This window comes from Mya arenaria, chromosome 3 (genome assembly GCF_026914265.1).
Source record: "Mya arenaria isolate MELC-2E11 chromosome 3, ASM2691426v1".
In the NCBI taxonomy this organism is placed as follows: domain Eukaryota; kingdom Metazoa; phylum Mollusca; class Bivalvia; order Myida; family Myidae; genus Mya; species Mya arenaria.
This window is the reverse complement of record NC_069124.1, coordinates 46449906-46471211: the sequence shown is the minus strand read 5'-3', so window position 1 is coordinate 46471211 and position 21306 is coordinate 46449906. Positions and strand designations below refer to the sequence as shown.

Genomic DNA, 21306 nt, shown 5'->3' with positions numbered 1-21306 from the left:
TTTCAGTTGACAGGAGCTTTCTTACTGCCAAAAAGAAAAAAAAGGTTACACACAACTAAACTTTAAGGTTTCAATCTGAAGTAGTATTTTTAGTATAGATTACCTTCCCCTAACACTATCATTATCAGTTACCACACTTTTGTACTTAATGAATTTGAAAAACATTTATCGTCACATACAGGATTCAAGATGTATTTACAAACTATTCTATGGGCAATGTGGACAATGCATACTATTATACACATGTATTTAAAATAAGACTAAATATTAAAAAAAAACATGTATATCAACGGCATTCTTACACTAAGTGAATCAAAATGTTTTATTGTGTAACCTATTAATCAAAATTTGACTTCAACACGACAATCCAAGTTTACAATTATCAGAGATTTTGCTGACTTATCAATTTATTATGTGTATATATATATATAGTTTCGCTAGAACATATGTTTCATGATGATATTTATATTAACAAATACCTTATTCCTCACATCAGAAAACCTATACAAAACTCAACTAAAGGGAATCTTCAGGAAATTACTATTTTTTTTAAGGAATTGATAGAAAAACATAATTACAGAACATTGTTGTTTGCTTTTTTTCCGACTAGAGTGTGTTTTATCGTCAAGCTTATAGGAAAACAACTAGAGTTAGAATTGTTGTGTGTGTTTTTAAAAGAACTATATTTGTAAACAGAAGTAACACTTATGTGTTTAAGGGGTTAAAACATGACAAAGCCGGGACTCTGCGTGAGAATTGGCCTTCATGCTCTTATAGAATATACCTCGGGTTGTTATGGGACACTTGTGCAATCTTCGCCGACTTTACATTTAAAATGTCATCTTATAGAAGGTCATATGCCCAGTTTGTGACATGAACGCGCCAGGGGTTCAAAGAGACGCTATAAAATTTAACAAAGCTTATAAAGGCAAACCGGTAATTTTACCCAGTATTCTAATTTCTGTCATACAAAGTAAAAGCACACATATAGTATTTATAATGTATGGTCGTTTTTAGACGGGAGGCTAGGTGCGTGTGGGAAAGGGGAAAGGAATGTAGGAATGTTTTTATATCAAAAGATGGCAATCAAAAACCTCCAAATAATTGCAGAATTTCAAACCGTCATGGCAGGTTTTTGTCAACATACATACAAATGGTCGTTCACTCGGGAACACCAGAAAACTTACTCGCCTACTGGTAGGAAAAAGGTAGGGAGGAGAGAGCTCGTACAAACACCAGTTGGTACCTGAGGTTGCTCTTACCACAAGTTTGTGACAAGTAGTACTTAAAAAAGTTTTTTTGTTGTGTGTCAGAATCTGGATGCTTTAAAGAAACCAAACAAAGGAATATTAAGCATATAAAAGTTCAAAGACATCCAAGTGAGCGCAAATGAGGGGTAAATTACAAGAATAGAAAATAATGATACGAACTGAAAAAAATGCCATGCATGCAAATGAAAATTCTTCCCATACTTTGCATGATAACATTCCACAAACTTAATGATATTGCTATTTGATTCATTTTGTCAAAAACTAAATGTCCTTGTTCCAATATGCTAACAAAAGTAATAAATGTTTGTAAACACTTCATTCTTAATTTATTTTGAATAATTTACAGGTTTACAATATGTTGCCTTAACAAAACTACTGCCAATGACACTACAGCCCGTACTAAGCTGTACTAAAGTAACTAATAGTCATGTGTAACCTTAAGCAGAGAAAAGAAAATGCATTTGGATATTCTCGGCTACATTCGTTAACAAAAACAATGGTGTTTAGTGAATTTTGATGGTGTTTGAAAATGTATGTTGTTTTAACAATTCGGAACGTGATTATTTTATAATATATAGTGCAATTGATGTAAAAAGGATTAATTTTAACAGGTAAAATGTTCTTTTTTTGTTTTAATAGACTAAATTGGAATAATTTCAATAAATTTGCGACCAAATTCTGATCGGCATTTTGAACATGTTTACGAATTTTATTATGGATGACGTCCAGGCTAACCATCATTAAAAAAAGCCTGGACGGCATTTTAGAATGACTAACTTGGATGGGTGTTAATCTTGAATAATGGCTCTACTTTCCAGTGACGGCGAGAATTGTCTGGCAACTCGCAACGTCAACTATAACACATCTGACCTTGACCCTTATTTGGGTGACCTTGCCGGTCAGGTGTACACTCCAGACCAGCAGTGTGAATACTTGGAGGGAGCCGGTTCCTACCTCTCCAGGGTACATCCATTGAAATGGTTTACCTCTGAAACATTTTATATATGATCAAAAACTTTATTTATCTCCAAATGTTTCAGAGAATTTTACTAATCTTTTTCATGTATTTGCGCATTTGGGTGAATCGTTTATTTTTTTGAGCGTATGTTGTATTTGTTGCAGATCAGCTATGATTCGGATTACAGTGGGATCTGTTCCATAATGAACTGTTTGGTGCCAGGAAGTTCTAGCTTTTATAGAACTAATCTCGCCTGGGAGGGTACAACTTGTGGGGACGGAAAGGTAGGGACCGAAGAGATTCATTGGTAAAGACCTTTATAATATATCACTGAAGTGATATTTAGTATCTTTACTATAGAACAATTTATTAAGGATTTTATATCACTGAAGTGATCTTCACTTTAGGACGAAGATTTTAGGACTTCATATCACTTAAGGGATCTTCACTATCGGATATTTTTTAAGGTTTATATCAATGAAGTATTCTTCACATTAGGAAAATCAATTTACCACATAGTGCTTTTCATCATAAAACCACCATGTCTTCCAATTAGTTTGGAACATTTTGTTCAATATCGGACCATTATTTTAAAACAAATTGTTGTTTTTTGTTATATAATCATGATTAAAGAACTAAGTGTAATTGAAGATAGGGTCACATTTATTGGACCAAATGTTTCCTCATTTGGGACCAACCTGTCAAAATGAAGAGGTTTCAAATGTAGGTCAACAATTTAGAACACAGTGTTTGTAAATGTTATGACCAATATTTCAGAATAATAAAACAAAAACCTAACACTTTAATTCTTTGTTTTAGAACAAAGTATTAGAACAAAGCGTTACTAATTGGGGATGCTATTAAGGGCAATCATTTTAAAGCATAGTGTTTTCCAATATAAGACAAACATTAAAGTACATGGATTTTTCAATGTATGACCAAATATTTTGAACAAAGCGTTACCAATGAGGCATTCAATTAATGGCCAGTATTTTAAAGCAATGTATTTTCCAATGTAGGACCAACTTTTGGTTTATACACAATTATTCTAGCTCGATTGTGACGAAAGCTGATAGCTTATAGAATCACTCTCGAGTCCGTTGCCTGGGCAGAAACCAGTACTGTGTCCTTTTTGAGAGGCTATGAGGAAGTACCCCTGGTGGGGATCGAACCCACAACCTCAGGACCAACTTTTGACATTACAAAGTATTTTTTAAGTTATGCCATCATTTTAGAACAAAGCGTAACCAATGAGAATAATGTTTTTAGGAACAACGAGTTCTTCCAGCCGGCATTTTATAGCAAAGTGTTCTCTAACATAGGATCAACATTTTAGAACAAAGTATTTTTCAATTTATGACCAACACTTTAGACTGTTTTACTTTATTCAATAAAATCAATAAATACATATCCAATGTAGGATAATCTTTTCGGAAAAAAATAGATTCCGATGATAAACAATTTTATATCGCACTTTTTCAAATAAAGAATTTTTAATTTGGAACACAATTTGTTTTCAATGTAAGATCATTAAATTTATAAATCTGTTATCCCTTTTTGACCATCGTTTTAGAACTAAGGGATCTTTATGTAGCAGAGCCGAAGTGTTCTTTATTTAACAACCATTTTCTCAGAAAAAACTCTTGTGAATACCTGTGATATACTCTTGAATAACATTGAACATAATAAACGGCTCACAATACCGTGAAATGGGGAAAGTTTATACACATACTTGCATCATAAAACATGACACTTGTAAAATCAAAACAGAAATCATTTGAATAAAACAACTGTTTGCATATAATAATAATGAAATAGTTATTTATTCAATATATGTATATATGTATTCAACTATGTTTTTCGGTACCCTCTAGCTGTGTAGTGGTGGATCATGTGTTGTATCGTCTAGTGCTCCGGCTGTAGCGAATGGTGAGTGGTTATGTATCTATGATAGAACGTAGTATTGTGTCATCTTATTCACGAGAGACGACGAAAGACCAAGAACTGGAAAATTTTAGTTATAGAGAACTGACCAATAAAGTTCTTAGGTTTTTCATATATTTTAAAACTACTCAGCTGTATTAGTTCGAGGTACGTGCATTAATAAGATGGCCTTATAATATGTGTAAAACCCACCGGCAAACGGCTCCAATATCACTTCATTGAAGAAGACTATTTAGTATTACATATTACATTCTGTTTCTTTCATTTTACTTCAAAAGCTGCCTGAAAAAGGAAATGAATTGTTAAATCCTTGTGGTGGCTTACGTGTTTTAACATAAGTGTTCGTATCAACTACTATTGTCATGATTATTACGACTATTATCATGACGAATATTGTATGATTGCTTCAACTGTCGATACGATAAAGTTTGTCATGATTCTTACGATTATGATCATGACTATAACTGTCATGATTATAACGACTTTATTTCGACTATCCATGTCATGATTATTACTACTATTATCATGAATATTATTGCATAATTATTATTGTTTAAGAGTCATGTATGTTCGGGAACAACCCAAGCATCGTAACGTTCGAGACGGTGACGTGCAGCGAATTGCTGGCTTTTCCCAACACCTCATACAAATGCTACAGCAGCCACATTCGCCAAGATTGCTGTGAAACATGCGAGCAAATAAGGCTCGCAAACGTGAACAACGCTGGTAAGCAGTAGTTCAAACACTATTTGTTTTACTTTAAGGAAGTCATTTCAACTATTGCGAAGTCACTCTTGTTGGCTTTATGTTGCGCGAGAATATTGTCTTGTGTTTTAGGGGAAACCATAAAACCCAAACGAACTCGGCCTTCGAAAAAACGTGTGCGCTAACCATTGTGCACACCCAAAATCCTTATTTGCACTTAGTGACTTCTAGATAATTTGTTAACTAAGACAACTATCAAAATAGAGAAAAGAAGCCACTGCAGTACTGATATCTTTCTCACTAATCTCTCTCCCTAATACCAAGCCTAAAAATTTTCATCTTCCAACAGCCTCACGAGCGCATTTCGGCCAAATAGATAATTTTCTGACACATTTTAAAACACCTCCTTTGAACGTTTTATGTTTTATGCTCCAACTTATTGGGAGCGGGTTGCATCCGTGCGAAGTATTATGCGAACTTGTTCCATTCAAAATTCCAAAATAATTTTACCTACAGTCATAAAACCAGGAGCATGTTGGATGCTTGAAGTTGTGCACCTGAGGTTTATAAAAATTGCTATTTTTATTGTTACTTTATATACTTGTAATGCTGAAATATTCTTTTTTTGTCATACCGGACCTGGATATGTCCGACGAGAGCTCTTAAAATACCAAGAATGATTATATCTTTCATATCATCCGTTTCTGAAGTATATGGCGAAAGTTTATTTCTTTTTTCCATCCCGGACATGTATATTCGGTCAATTCAACAATATAACTGTTTTTCAAGCAATCTTTATATATGTTTTGTTTGACTGAAACTCTTTTGCCACCTATTGCATTGACTTGGTATCAAACTGTGACGTCTAATCAAAGGGCATGGAAGGATGTAAACTATTTCGGTTCCTAACAGGAATACTTAAAGAATGGCGTTGTAAAAAAGATAGATTTGACTTTATTCAAATCAAGGAAATACATTATTAACAGGATATAGATTGTTCTTTTGGATACATATTGTATCAAAAACACCAGAGGTCACTCAATCTATTCGGTACCGTTAAACTCTTAAAATTTAGTAAAGTATTGTAACCTTAGATTTACTTGAATGTTGGTGTATTCCGTTTGATTCAATTCCATTTGATGAATAAGTATACTAAGTTCGATAGCCATATATGTTTTCGTATACAGCATCTGAACTTGAAAGCATATCCGAAATGCATATCCTAAATATATATGCCCTAAAAGTCTTCCGAATCTAAGATTTTAACTTCAAGTTCAGCAATAGGGGAACACTTAAAAGAACACCGACGAACAAGAAAACTGCCAAAATATAACTTTAATACACATTTTTTTCACGAACTACGAGCGAAGATAACTACTGTAAAGTAAACTACTTAAAGTAATCTTAAGTGAATAAACAAGTTCATAATGTTTCATTTTCATCCGCACCTCGGCCATTTCACATCGAAAACAACCTTGGATGAATGACAGTGCAGTAGTCAGTAGTGCAGTAGTCAGAGTAGTTCGTATAATTAATAATACTACTACCGTTAATTAAGATAAGTGTTTTAACGAGTGATTTGTACTACATTCAAACGGATTCCCAGTAAAGTGTATTATTGCATTAATAATTAAGATTCCTCATAATGGCCTTAGGCTAAACTGCTAAATTGAAATAACAACGCGATCTACTTACAGCGTAGTAAACTGTAATGATTTCTGAGATTGTAAAGCGTCCATAAATATCAGAGGTTGTTTACGATGGATAATGACCGATGTGGTCCGATTGCGGAAACACAAAAACAGTACTTGTTTCTTTTATGCTTTTCGATGTAATATCGAAGTGAAAATATCATCTTTCAAGAAATGCTTTTAAAGTCCATTGTAGTTCCTTCCCCTTGATCAAAACTAAAGACGCCACTTAAGAAAATGTGGCCAAAAAGGGAAATTTAAAAAGATTGCATAAATTTAATTAAAGCTATCACGAACCTTTGGTCTATAGGTCCGTAAAAATATCTTTTAAAATAAAAAACTTACAGTTGAAAAGAACAAGGTGATCCTGTCTTTTAAACGTTTTCTTAAACTTTGAAGCTGAATGTCCGAACATTTTTATATTACGTTTTTATATTAAACAAATAACAGACGAAAACAACTGCTCGAACATAAATAACCATGCTATATCAGCGTTCACATATCTTTTTGAACTGTTTGTCGTTGTTATACGTTATACGAACATCCCGGAAATTTAACTCAACAATTAACATATTAACTGATGATTTTTTACCCAAACCACGTCTCAAAATGTGTCTACAACCTAACTTGTTCCTTAATTTGTACCTGGAAAACGACATCTTCAAGCGAACCAGACTAATCGCTGACAGTGACGGATGACTTATACCCATGTATCATAAAACTAAGAAACGTTTTTTAATCCAATGGTTATCCGTAATTGTTCTGCTAAAACGTTAGATATTTCTTATTATCATTCAATAAATGGTGGCGTAGTAATTCGGTATGTATTCATGCCCTGTTTAATCTAAAATCGCTTTAGTGAAATTACTGTTATTATTTGGAATATATATGCATACATGAAAGGTCATTGATTTTATGTTTATAAAATGTTAGTACTTAAAACACGTGTTAATAAATAATAATTATAAAAAAAAAATATCCAGAACTTTTTGTCCAAGAACCGCAAATAAAACCTGACAGCTACGTCATCAGCTATAATTTTGCGTGATGGGCGTCACACGGCGTAAAAACATCCTTTCCGAAAAAGGGGTATTCAATAAAATAAATTAAAATTCTAATAATACTAAAAAATAAGCAATTTCTTGATTTCAGCGTAAGATCTTATTTTATTTCACAGAAAAAAACTATAGTTACACTCGACCTTCGCCACTCATGAAAACATGTTTTTCTATGACATAAAATGCGATCTTACACAGAAATTAACACATATCCCCTATTTATTCGCCTATTGTTTGATATTTCTCTTGGGTTTCTCTACCTTATTCAGTGAAAGAACATATTAGTAAATATGTACGATTTTAAGTGTGTTACAACGGTCAATAAATAACAAACAATGAGTTTCGTTCAATTTTTTGATGTTGCAGCAACATTAGTTCCTTTTTTGATTGAACGCACAATTTATGCACTGCATAGTTAATAATAGCTTCAGCATTTCTTTAAAGAAAGAAATATATCTTTTATAGAATCAAATTCATTATACTGTGGCTAATTTATGCGATTTATACATTGCAGATTGCCCCTATGGAGATCGTTCAACGTCATGTAATGCAGCTTTTTGTCCACATTATACTGATGAGTCAAGAACAGTTTCATGTTGTCAAACATGTGCAGCTACAGCCACAACCATCTCAACGCCCACTACAACAACACCAACAACAACTTCTACTACACCAACTACCATTACAACTACACCAATAACAACAACCACAGCACCAACAACAACTACCACTACACCAACTACAACAACCACTTCACTCACTACAACAACCACTACACCCACTGCCACTACAACAACACGGACTACCAATACACCAACAATATCTACCACCACACCAACTACCTCTACAACAACACCAACTACAAATACACCAACAACAATTAAATCTACACCACCACCAACAACAACTACACAAACAACAATAACTACCACTACAACACCACCAACTACAACTACAACTACAACAATTACAACTACACCACCACCAACAACAACTACACCAACAACAACAACTACCACTACACCAACAAAAACAACCACTTCACCAACAACAGCTACCACTACACCAACAACAACAAGAACAACCAATACACCAACAACAACTCGAATTACCCTTACACCAACAACAACTACTACTACTTCACCAACAACAACAATCACTTCACCAAAAACAACAACCACTTCACCAACAACAGCTACCACTTCACCAATAACAACTTCCACATCACCTACTACAGCTACCACTACACCACCAACAACAACCACTTCATTATCTACAACTACCACTACACCAACTAAAACTACCACTTCACCAACAACAACTATCTCATCACCAGCTACTATGACTACCACTAAACCAACTACATTTATCACTACCCCAACTACAACTAAACCTACGACGACAGCCACTACACCTACTACAACTACAATAACAACAAAAAGAACCAGGGTTACAGTGGTCTTCCCAATCTTTATCTCTCCGAATGTTGACTTGAATGAAGGCAGTTCGGATAATCTCTACATTGCTCTTCAGCTAAGGAATCAAGTATGCTATCGAATACCATAAAACATATCGTCACATTCGGAACACCTCGGCCATTTTCCATCGTAAACAAACTCGGATGTAAAAGGATGCTTTACAATGTCAAAATCCTATACATTTTACATTTTACAACGCTGTAAGTAGATGGCGTTGAAATTTCAATGTAGCAGTTAAGCCGATGGACTTTATTCTGAGGAATCTTGATTATTAATGCACTAATAAACATCGCCGGCAAGCAATTTAAACTTAATGATACAAAGTACACGGTTAACACTACAATCAATGAATACTTTTATTTTAAATTGTACAAACTACGGATGTACCGGCATTCATCCGATGTTAATTTCGATGGAAAATTGCCGATATGAGGCATGTGGAGAAAAAGTGACTATTTTTCGAGATTTCGTGCGTCATCAGCAGACAATCATTACTATTAACTATATTTCCATATTTTCGAAAAGGGTCTTTAATTTAATTTTACACATTGTTTTAAGTTTATTTTCTTACTATATTTAGTGGTTGTAATATGTTTTTGTTGTAAGCGTGAATACCTCATTGACTCGTTGGATGCTGTGAAATTACTGTTTTGCTGGACGTTTTAATCAGTAAGATTAGAGTAATAACCAAGTCATGTCAAGTGAAGTACACCTTATTAAATCCATCCGGCCATTTTATGTGGCAACATGAGCAATGCATCTAAATACAACAGTATGCATACGTATATTTCACTACAATCAAATTTAAATGATATGGCAAAATAAGTGAATATACAACAACAACGAAATGTTTGTTGCTAAGAGTAGATTACCATTATATAATTTAATTGTATTTATATATGTAGTGGAAAAGCAGTTTGCAACTATATTCCTTAAAATAATGTAAATCAAAAAAAGAGTATACTCGATTTTGAGTTACTGGGAACAGAATAAGGATTTCGCATCCATTAATCCCACAATTTTGATTCACAAGACAAAGTATATGACGCTTAATTATACATAAACTAACTATAATCATAAACTGGTAAATTAATAAATCTATTGTTATGAATATATTAAATAACTAAATAAATGTTATTAACATTTCAGCTTCTTCAAATATTTGGACTGCGGATGGGGCAAAAAGTCCAAAACATCTTGATTATTTCATTGAGGTAACATTTTTATTTCCTTCATAACAGTTGTTTTATTTTTTATTATTATACATTATTTCGTATTTGACAATTATGTCACCAAACATGTGTTTAGAGAACGATAGTAGATTGTCATCTAGCGCTGTTTTGACCCTCAGTGGAGTGGTGGGCAGATAGTGAAGTCTATGCGATGTATGATTCCTTGCAAGAGTTTAGACTTTCCATCAGGTATGTTTGCATCTCGATGGAGGGGTGGAAATATAGAGTTGTTTTTTCGATGTATGACTCCTTGAACGTTTTTAGACGTTCCGCAAGCGATGTTTTGCCCCTAAGTGGCATGGTAGGCTGAGTGTGTAGTCTTTTGCAATGTATGATTCCTTACAAGATTTAAGATTCTATCTAGCGATGTGCTTCATTGCACGTTATAAGACTTTTAGGTATCGATGGTTTGCCCCATAGTGGAGTTGATGGCAGAAGGAATTGCCTTTTTTTGCGTATGATTGCGTTATTGAGATACAGTAATCGAAGTTTTTGCCATATAGTGAAATTGAGGGCAGATTGGATAGTCTAGGAGGTCTATGATTATTTGCACGTTACAAGACGTCCATTTATCGATTTTGTGCCCCATGGTGGAGTTGTGGGCAGACAGTATAGTCTTCGCGGTGTATAATTTCTTGCACGTTGGCGAACAGTTGAGTGTTTGGTAGACAGATTGGTCTTGATGGCAAATGATTCTTTGTACGCTATAAGACTATAATGCTATTAATAAAGTGGTTTCATATTGACTCAGTTATTTGACCGAGGTAAGCTGTAACTATTTGTACGTAAGGTACGACATTTTGGTCAAAAACATTCTCATAACTTACCTTACTTTAAATTTGAAGCATATTCATCCCTTAATCATGCATGGTGTTTGCTGTTCAGGCTTGACTTTGCTGACATTTGACATGCATCCTTTTATTGACATTGCACATACTTCCTACTTGCCAAAAGTTCAAAATTGTCACCTTTCGTCGGCCATCTTTGCGGTTTTAAAAACAAAATTATCGTAAAATCAACCAACAGGTTAAATACAACTGTATTGTAATATCAAACCGTAGCCAGTAGGCAAGTAAATCCAAATAAGTTTAAACGAAGCACAACATTTTCAAGACAGTCGAAAAAAACATCAAAAAAAAGGCTACCTTTTAAATTAATAGCCAACATATTTCTTGTATAAGATGAGTATCAACAGACAATGAAAATAGTTATTTTTTAAATCCTATATTTGGCGAGTTTCAACAGCCAATGAAAACTGCGGGAACTCATATTGACCGAGTTTGGTCGATGTTGGCAGAGTTTTATCCTATATCAATGACTTACTCCACAATGGAGTGGTGGACAGAACGAATTGTCGTAATGGCGTAGAATTCTTTGCACAGTACTAGAATGACATATATCAATGTTTTATTTAACAGATGCCGTAATTGTGAGGAGGTTAAAATAAAAGTACATGAAAGAGCACGCTTGGTATAATTTTACCCTAGATAACCATACCTGCAATAAAAACAACCCTAAGTATGTTAGTCATTGGCGTAAGATCATTTTTAAAAGATTGGTGTAGTTTTTGCCAATGGTCGATGTGCCTTTGAAAATTAAAACCGCTAACGCACGCACGCACGCACGCACGCACGCACGCACGCACGCACACACACACACATATGTATTAAACAATGGCTTCTTAGAAAAGTTTGCATATGAATATAGTTTTTATATATAAATTTAAGTTAACCATTTGTAGGCGAGGTGTTATTGCTGACTTTGAGATCGTTTATGAAGACTCAGTGCAATCTATCGCCCTGTTTACCGAGGCAAACATTGACCTACTTACCGGAAAGGAAACTGTAACTATTCTTAATGAAACCGTCTCGGCCTCATCGATACAGGTCAACACCACAATTGGTATGTTTGATAGTTTTATAAATGTTTTTTTGAGCATTCGGTCTTAAAACAATGTTAATTGGGAATTTTTTAATTATATGGTTAGCATATGACTAGTGCATTATCGTGTTTGTATTGTTGTTAGTAGTGTATAACAATAAGACTACTGTCTTGACTAATGCATTATCGTGTATGTGTTGTTGTAACTAGTGTAGAACAATGAGAGTTCTGTCGCAAAGTACATTACCGCGAGTGTACAGTCGTGACTAATGTATTAACGTGAGTGTAATGTCGTGATAAGTGCATTACCATGGGTGTGCTGTCGTGTCTAGTGCATTACCGTGAGTGTACTTTCGTGACTAGTGCATTACCGTGAGTGTACTGTCGTGACTAGAACAAACGATCAGTGTACTGTCGTGATTAGTGCATTCGCGTGTGTGTACTGTCGTGACTAGTGCATTACCATGAGTATACTGTTGTGACTAGTGCATTACCGTGAGTGTGTTGTTGTGACTAGTGCATTAACGTGAGTGTGCTGTCGTGACTAGTGCATTACCGTGAGTATACTATTGTGACTAGTGCATTACCGTCAGTATACTATTGTGACTAGTGCATTACCGGGAGTGTGCTGTCTTGACTAGTGCATTACCGTGAGTATACAAGTGTGACTAGTGCGTTACCGTGAGTGTAGTTTTGTGACTGGTGCATTACCCTGAGTATACTGTTGTGACTGGTGTATTGCCGTGAGTATACTGTCGTTACTAGTGCATTACTGTGAGTATACTATTGTGACAGTGCATTACCGTGAGTGTAGTGTTGTGACTAGTGCATTACCGTGAGTGTGCTGTTGTGACTAGTGCATTACCGTGAGTGTGCTGTTGTGACTAGTGCATAAGTGTGAGTATCTTGTGGGGACTAGTGCATTACCGTGAGTATACTGTTGTGACTAGTGCATTACCGCGAGTATACTATTGTGACTAGTGCATTACCGGGAGTGTGCTGTCGTGACTAGTGCATTACCGTGAGTATACTATTGTGACAAGTGCGTTACCATGAGTGTAGTGTTGTGACTAGTGCATTACCGTGAGTGTGCTGTTGTGACTAGTGCATTACCGTGAGTGTGCTGTCGTAACAAGTGCGTTACCGTGAGTATACTATTGTGACTAGTGCATTACCGTGAGTATACTGTCGTGACTAGTGCATTACTGTGAGTATACTATTGTGACTAGTGCATTACCTTGAGTGTATTGTTGTGACTGGTGTATTACCGTGAGTATACTGTCCTGACTGGTGCATTACCGTAAGTGTACTGTAGTGACTAGTGCATTACCGCGAGTACACTGTTGTGACTAGTGCATTACCGTGAGTCTACTATTGGGACTAGTGCATTACCGTGAGTGTACTGTCGTGACTGGTGCATTACCGTGAGTGTACTGTTGTGACTAGTGTATTACCGTGAGTATACTGTCCTGACTGGTGCATTACCGTGAGTACACTGTTGTGACTAGTGCATTACCGTGAGTACACTGTTGTGACTAGTGCATTACCGTGAGTCTACTATTGTGACAGTGCATTACCGTGAGTGTACTGTCGTGACTAGTGCATTACCGTGAGTATACTATTGTGACTAGTGCATTACCGTGAGTGTACTGTTGTGACTAATGCATTACCGTGAGTGTACTGTCGTGACTAGTGCATTACCGTGAGTGTAGTGTCGTGACTACTGCACACGACGAGTGTAGTGTCGTGACTGGTACAAACGGTGAGTGTACAGTCGTGCCTTGTGCATTACTTTGAGTGCATTCCTATGAGATTGTATGATTTGTAGTACTATGGATATTTTTGTCAGCATTTTCTTGCATTATAGTGACAAACGAAACATCGAGCGGGGCGTTGGTCTGTGCTTTGTTTGAGGCAAGCGGTGGCCAGTGTGACAACGGATATGAATGTGCGACGGTCGACGGAGCCCCTACCTGTCAGTAAGTTTGGATTCATTGACTTTCTTTAAGGGGGTGCAATCATTGAACATTTAACCCAAATTAGTACAGAAAATAGATCGAACATGACTGTTATTCTAAGTAATTATTAAAGCTTCTATAATTCTGAAGCAATTTGCTGGCTTCTTAAGACTGCTGACACATTTGGTCGATCGTTCAGAACTTAAACAGCGTTGTTAACTTCATAGTTGTTTAACTTTCAATTCGTAACTGTACTGAAAGTTGAATTGATACGCTTTTGGTCTGCTATTTTTTACAATATTTGAGACAACTCGTTTAGCTGAACTTATACAAATTTAAATATGTGAGCACGTCATCAGACATTTTTACCTTTAAAAGTTAACAACCATGTCGTTAATCACGTTGTTTACTCTAATAAAGTTATTAACATTTGGCCCGTTATATAGTAGTGTTAAAGGTGTCCACGAATTAACCAACCGTTCTAGTAATTCAATTAGTGAATTATTATACACGTGTTTAAATCAATTGCTATTATTGTCGGAAAATGTAATTGAAACAATTAGATATTGTAATAATTGTAAAACTGTAAACAATACCAAACTTGCAATATATTTTAATTTTCTTATCCAGCAGACAGAAAACATCAGGTGAGTTTTTAAGGATCTAATATTAAATTTCAATGTGCAGTTCAAATTTTGAAACAAATAATGTGTGCGCAATGCAACATAGTTCGATAAAAACATGATTGTTCTGTGTTATAAGGGTTTTAGCTAAAGTTATTAAAGGGTGTTGACTTCTGCCCTAATTAAGACCAACCGTTCGGCATTCCTGTAATTAAATGCTTAAGACAATCAAAAATGTCTTTTGTTTTGACTAAATCTTTTAATAAGGTATAATCCCATACAATTTACTTATTAGCCAGTTGAAACCTAATATTATTTAAATTAATCACTAATGCTACTAATGTAAGCTTCAAAGTGCGATGAAATGTGCCCTTTTCTCCTTTAGCACCTGTTTTATGCAGCACCTGTCCTTAAAGAACTTAAAACCCCTAGATTTATTCCTATAACAGTTATTGAAGAGATACGGTGTCAACTTTTTATGGTGAATCTAATCGATACAAACAATATTCTCTTTTGCAGATGAAATGACCTTGATCATTGTGGTTGTGACAGGCAGCTTAGTCTTTCTTTTAATCACAAGTATCGTCATCTGCGTATCGGTTCGCGAACGGCGGAAATACAATCTCCCGAACTAAAGTAGGTTACACATGCCCTGGTGACGTAATTTACTTTGCATACGAAACATAAATGTTTGATACTGTTATTAAATAAATTTTAAAGACAAACCGAATGTAAGCTGCTTATTTTATTGGTATCAAAACGTATAAAGTAACTACATGTAAGTCGTAAAGAATTGTTTAGTAAATTGTGTTGTCCTTTTTCGTTTATTTTTGAAACATTGTTTTATGCATATTTGTTGTTAGTTTGGAAGGATTTTTACTTTTTTCTACATTGTTTTGAATTCCTTCTGTTCTGTTTCGGTTTGTGCCATACAACCATCTAATCATTGATTGTCTAGAGATTGGTTTCTACATTTTACTGACCGTTCCAAGGCGGTACCTAACAATTATTGATAAACATACCAATTATTTATATATATAAATAGTATTTATGCACTGTGCTGTTTGTAGAGTTTTGTGCTGTTCTATGTTTCTTGTTTGTGAATTTCTTTGGCGTTTGTCCATTGCCACTTAACCGGGTTTATGTTTAAACATTTTGCTACTGAGCATGTTTCTGTAGCTTTTTACATATATATATTCTAGATATATAAATACCAATTAGTTTAATAGGTTTTCGTGATGAAAACTTAAAATGGTATTTATTTTTTAATTATTTCTTTCAATGAAAATAAGGTTGTTAACTATGTAAATTTTTGTCATTTACAATCCATCTATATATGGCCAAGACACATATGTTTATGTGAACTTTTATATACATCCTGAATGAAGTTTTGGGTTATAATTATTCAATGAATGTGTTATGCACGTGGTCCGATAATCACACTTTCATTATGCGTGTATCATGATTAAAAATATTGTGAAATCATGTCTCTACATGTTTTATGCTTTCATGTATTTTCGTTGCATTTATTTGACAACCATCGGTACACAGGCTATTCATTATTTAAACGTGTACCTCCATTGAAGTAAAACTGCTGTAAGCGGAATACTATTTTGTGGGCTCCGACGATATTTAAATAATATTTCGTTTGTTCCGACGATGTTCGATTAATAACTTTGTGGGTCCCGATAATCGTTGACAATGTCAACATATATAATCAAACATGCCAGTCGTGTTCGATTTATGTATTTTTTTATGTATTATTGTTCGATTAAATATATGTTTTCTTTGCCAAACTTTACATACTTAATTTGCATTTCTGATCTTAAACGGATTTTATCAACTTACCTTAACATATGTGTCTTCATATTCCCCTATTTCTCGGTCGCATATATGTAATGCAAAATATTAATTCCAAGTAATTAAGCCTTTTTATCAGCCTCTTCAAAGAAGAATATTTTTTAAATGAACTTGTTTACAAGGGCGGACAAGGAATTGACGTAAGAGGGGGCGTTACTTAGGAGCACAACCATTGGGCGTGGGCCCCTCATTCTCTGAACCTAAATGATTATGGCATGAAATGTTTCTATGGGTGCTTGGGGTTACTCCCCAAAGAAAATAACAATGTCTATCAATAAGCACTACAGAGAAATAATTTATTACCAAGCAAAACACGAAAACATGTTTTTGTTGTTATTTTAGAAGATCGTGTACTAGTATACGATCATAGTTATAAATGAGGTTAGCATAAATGTAATTCAATAAAAAGCAATATTCACGTATATCAAAAGCAAAAATATGAACGATACTTCATAATATATATATTTAAAAAAAATCGTTTCAAATACACACAACCAATACCAAGAGTGAAACCACCTCCCTTTTTCAGTGCCAAATTCCCCTCCCACTTCCACTGGGTTATCCTTTTCCTCCAAATGATTCATCCTCCATTCTCTCTTGTATTTCTGTACAACCCCTGTGTAGTCCTTCATTACCAGGATGAAGATCGTGCCAAACACGAGGACTAACAAATAATGTGACAAGATACAAGTTACAATATACAAGAACATTAATTTCAAGGGTGATATACATAAATTACAACAATAGTTTGCCCACAGAATGCAAATCAAATAACATATCAATAATGCAACACAGAACGTTAAAGATTATAAGTGAATGCATTCAAATAAGAAAAAGTTAAATAGTATAAGCAGAATAGTAAAGAAATAAAATCAAATCATTTTACTAACGGTAAATGATTATACATACATCGATTTTAAATAGTTAGAACATTATAAGCAAACGAAAATCATTACTGTTGACTCGAAGATTTATTTAATAAAACTAAGATTACAAGATTTTTCAGACAATGTGCTTATGTCTAATTTTAATATTTAAAAATAAAAAGTTTAAGCCAAAATCCAAAATGCAAAAAGTATTGATACAAAAGCTGATTTAAAATAATAAATAAAAAAATAGCGCGAAACACATGGCAAAACAGACATATCTGTTGTATCTTTTAGTTAAAATGTGAGGGTCACACATTAATTTTACTTGCCGAATCAAATCAACTATGCCTTGTCCCTACCTGCTGACTGTAACTCTTTTAATTTATCTATAAATGTATTTATACAACTGGTTAATCTACTAATGTTTTGCTAATTTCACTTAGTAAGTGGTAACACGACACTTATAACGTTAACCAGTTATTAAAATTCCTTAATAAGTGGAACTTGCAAATCATAACTAGGTTACCTTTTAGTATTGTACGGCTAAAAAAGGTAATAGGTGGCAGTTCTGGACAATTTCATGCCCGTTTTTAGTCTTATGATGCAAATGATAATGACCAAACACCACAGACATCAACCTATCTTTATCAAAACCACGGCAGACAGTCATCGGAGCCACAACACTTTGTTACGCGTTCAAAATGACCCACCATGTCTTCCGTTGTAGTGCCAATGCGTGGGAAATGGACAAAAACGGTGTGAATAGTCGCTTTGTTTTTATTTGAGAGAATTATACGAGTACAATTTAAACAAGATTGGGGTGAAGGAATTTAACAGAGGGTAACCTTAGGAACATTTCTGTGATTTTTTTTTTTTTAAATCGGATTTTTAAAGTTTTCCATGAAGACATAAAGTGTAAAGTAGCCCCAACCCTATCAGAAACAATGATAATGGGTCATATAAGTAACATTTTTGTAAAATAATTTTAAATCAGGCAAGTGAAATCTGATCTGGCACCTGTGTTTATTCACGAATCAGCGCAATTGTCTTGTGTGCATCATACAGCCAGAAGGACTCGCTCACTTTAATTAATACACAATTGTGATTCTAGCTATGCAGTAAACCGCAATAGTTTTCTTTAAACATTCCTAAGTCAGCAGGATTCATAGACAACTGTTTGATTCTAGCCATAAAGTGAGTCACAATTGCCGTTCATACATCACACAGCCAGCAGAATTCATAGACAAACGTGTGATTCTAACCACACAGTGAGTAGAAATTGTCGTTCGTACATCACACTGTCAGCAGAACTCATAAACGATCTAGTGATTCTAGTCAATGGGTCGCAGCTGTTATTCATACATTACACTGTCGGCATGACTCATAGACAAACGTGTGATTCTAGCCAAACAGTGGGTCGCAGTTGTTGTACATGCATCACACTGTCAGCAGGATTCGTAGAACGTGTGGCTTTAGCCATACAGTGGGTCGCAGTTGTTGTTCATACATCACACTGTCGGCATGATTCATAAACAAACGTGTGATTCTAGCCATACACCGTACATCACAATGTCAGCAGGACTCATAGAAAAACGAGTAGCACTAGCCAAACAGTGCATCGCAAGTGTCGTTTATACATCACACTGTCAGCAGGATTCATAGACGAACGTGTGATTCTAGCCATACAGTGGGTCGCGATTGTCTTTTATACATCACACTGTCAGCAGGACTCATAGACAAACGTGTGATTCAAGCCATACAGTGAGTCGCAATTGCCGTTCATACATCACACTGTCAGCAGGATGCATAGACGAAAGTGTGATTCTAGCCTTACAGTGGGTCGCAATTTTCGTTTATACAACACACTGTCAGTAGGATTCATAGACGAACGTGTGATTCTAGCCATACAGTGGGTCGCAATTGTCGTTCATACATCACACTGTCAGCAGGACTCATAGACGAACGTGTGGCTCAAGGTATACAGTGAGTCTCAAGTGGCGTTCATACATCACACTGTCAGCAGGATTCATAGACGAACGTGTGATTTAAGTCATACAGTGGGCCGCAATTGTTGTACATATATCACACTGTCAGCAGGACTCATAGACAACTGTGTGATTCTAGCCATTCAGTTGATCGCAATTGTTTTACATACATCACACTGTCAGCAGGACTTATAGACGAACTTATGGCTATATGTTTATGCCTTTCAATTGCGTTTTATACATCATATTGTAAGCAGGACTCAAAGACGAACTTGTGGCTCTAAGTATATGCCTTGCAGTGGCCTTTTATACATAACACTTGCAGCAGGACTCATAGACGAATTTGTTGTTATTGCTACATGGCTTGCAATTGCCTTTTATACATCATACTGTTAGCATAACTCATAGAAAAACATATCCAGCAGAATTCACACACTCTTTCAAAGACAAACATTTGATTCTATTATGCATCGATTAAAATTGTCCCTTACACATCTCACAGCCATCAGGATTCATAAATTCTTTACTGAGACAAACGCATGATTTTGGCTATTTTCTTTTTTAAAAACAACAACGTCGGCAGGACTCACACGTCCATTACTTCGACATTTATGTGATTTTAGCTATTCTTGACATTTAAAGTATTAATGTGTGGTTTTGCCTATCACTGGAATATGCAGAAATCATTAAGAAAACTAATGTATTCTATGTACCGAAATTAAAAAATGCCTCCTTGGTAAGCCTTGACATTTCAAGTCTGTGAGCATTTTTTTCCTACGGACGGAGGCGGAACCATTGTTTGTCCGTCACACCCTTGTTAAAAGAATAACTTGAAAACAGTGAATTTTGATGAAAGCATATACATAGAGCAATTCGAACAAGTGCAGTTCGTAAGAACCACAATCATTGCTTTAACAATTGCTGAAGTATGTCATTATTTTACTTTGCATTATGCATTAGTATGAAAGCTGCTTGTCCGAACAGTTACTCAAAAATATCTCAAGGGACTTAAATTAATCTTAAAATATAGATAGAAATGTAAATGAATTATCTCCCGTCAGCCATATCATTTCTGTTATGGGTGCTTGATATACGTATAGTAGTTTTTTTTGCGGTATTGACTTTAAACGTCTTAAATTGTCTTACTAGGGTGGATTGCGATGCTCTGTTTTAAAGGTATAGATTGCCATTTGTTCGCGTAACGCCAAAAGTAGTTGAGGTATTGCCTTAAATCTTCCTATACAGATAGATCATATTGGGGAGAAGTGTAGTGCATATGAATCATTGCTTTGTATTTTGCCTTTTTTAAGTCAATGCCCGTTGTTCAGTTGTTTGTTCACAGCCCACACCGCTTATATTCAGCAAGAATGCAATTAGATACGATTATCTCGTCTTATTCAGACAAATAATCATAATGGGGGTTTTATCTTAAAACAAGACCACAAGTCAACTGGCATACAACCGTATTAACAAAAGTGTAATTGTTATTGGCCAATGTATTTATGTATAAGGTAAATTAGTTTTAAATGGGTCTGTATTTTATTATTTTATTTCATTCGTTACACTTATGTTCCATTTTGTTAAAAGATATTTTTGTTTAAGCAGATTTAACATACTTATATAATATTTTTGTGTTAGTTATGTTCGTACATACGCAGCCAATCAAACGTTGTAAAACTTACGTTTAGAGTTATAAACAGGAAGAATATATATTTCGATATCAAGGTACAATACAAGGAAAAAATATAGATATTGCAAAACGGCATTCTCTTCATTCTGAAATACAATTGGAC

General features: G+C 34.9%; 1 protein-coding gene across 4 annotated transcripts in view; it reads left to right on the top strand.

Annotated features, from left to right (window-relative positions):
• LOC128226462 (uncharacterized) overlaps positions 1 to 16285 on the top strand; it is a 39309-nt gene extending 23024 nt beyond the window's left edge. For all 4 annotated transcript variants that reach the window (XM_052936346.1, XM_052936347.1, XM_052936345.1 and 1 more), the window contains 10 exons: positions 2090 to 2234; positions 2394 to 2513; positions 4104 to 4158; positions 4732 to 4899; positions 8142 to 9172; positions 10255 to 10319; positions 12079 to 12239; positions 14086 to 14197; positions 14807 to 14823; positions 15319 to 16285. In XM_052936346.1, coding sequence (XP_052792306.1) covers positions 2090 to 2234; positions 2394 to 2513; positions 4104 to 4158; positions 4732 to 4899; positions 8142 to 9172; positions 10255 to 10319; positions 12079 to 12239; positions 14086 to 14197; positions 14807 to 14823; positions 15319 to 15434 — 1990 coding nt within the window. In that variant the 3' untranslated portion in view covers positions 15435 to 16285. The remainder of the gene's footprint in view (positions 1 to 2089; positions 2235 to 2393; positions 2514 to 4103; positions 4159 to 4731; positions 4900 to 8141; positions 9173 to 10254; positions 10320 to 12078; positions 12240 to 14085; positions 14198 to 14806; positions 14824 to 15318) is intronic.
• Positions 16286 to 21306: the final 5021 nt, after the last annotated feature.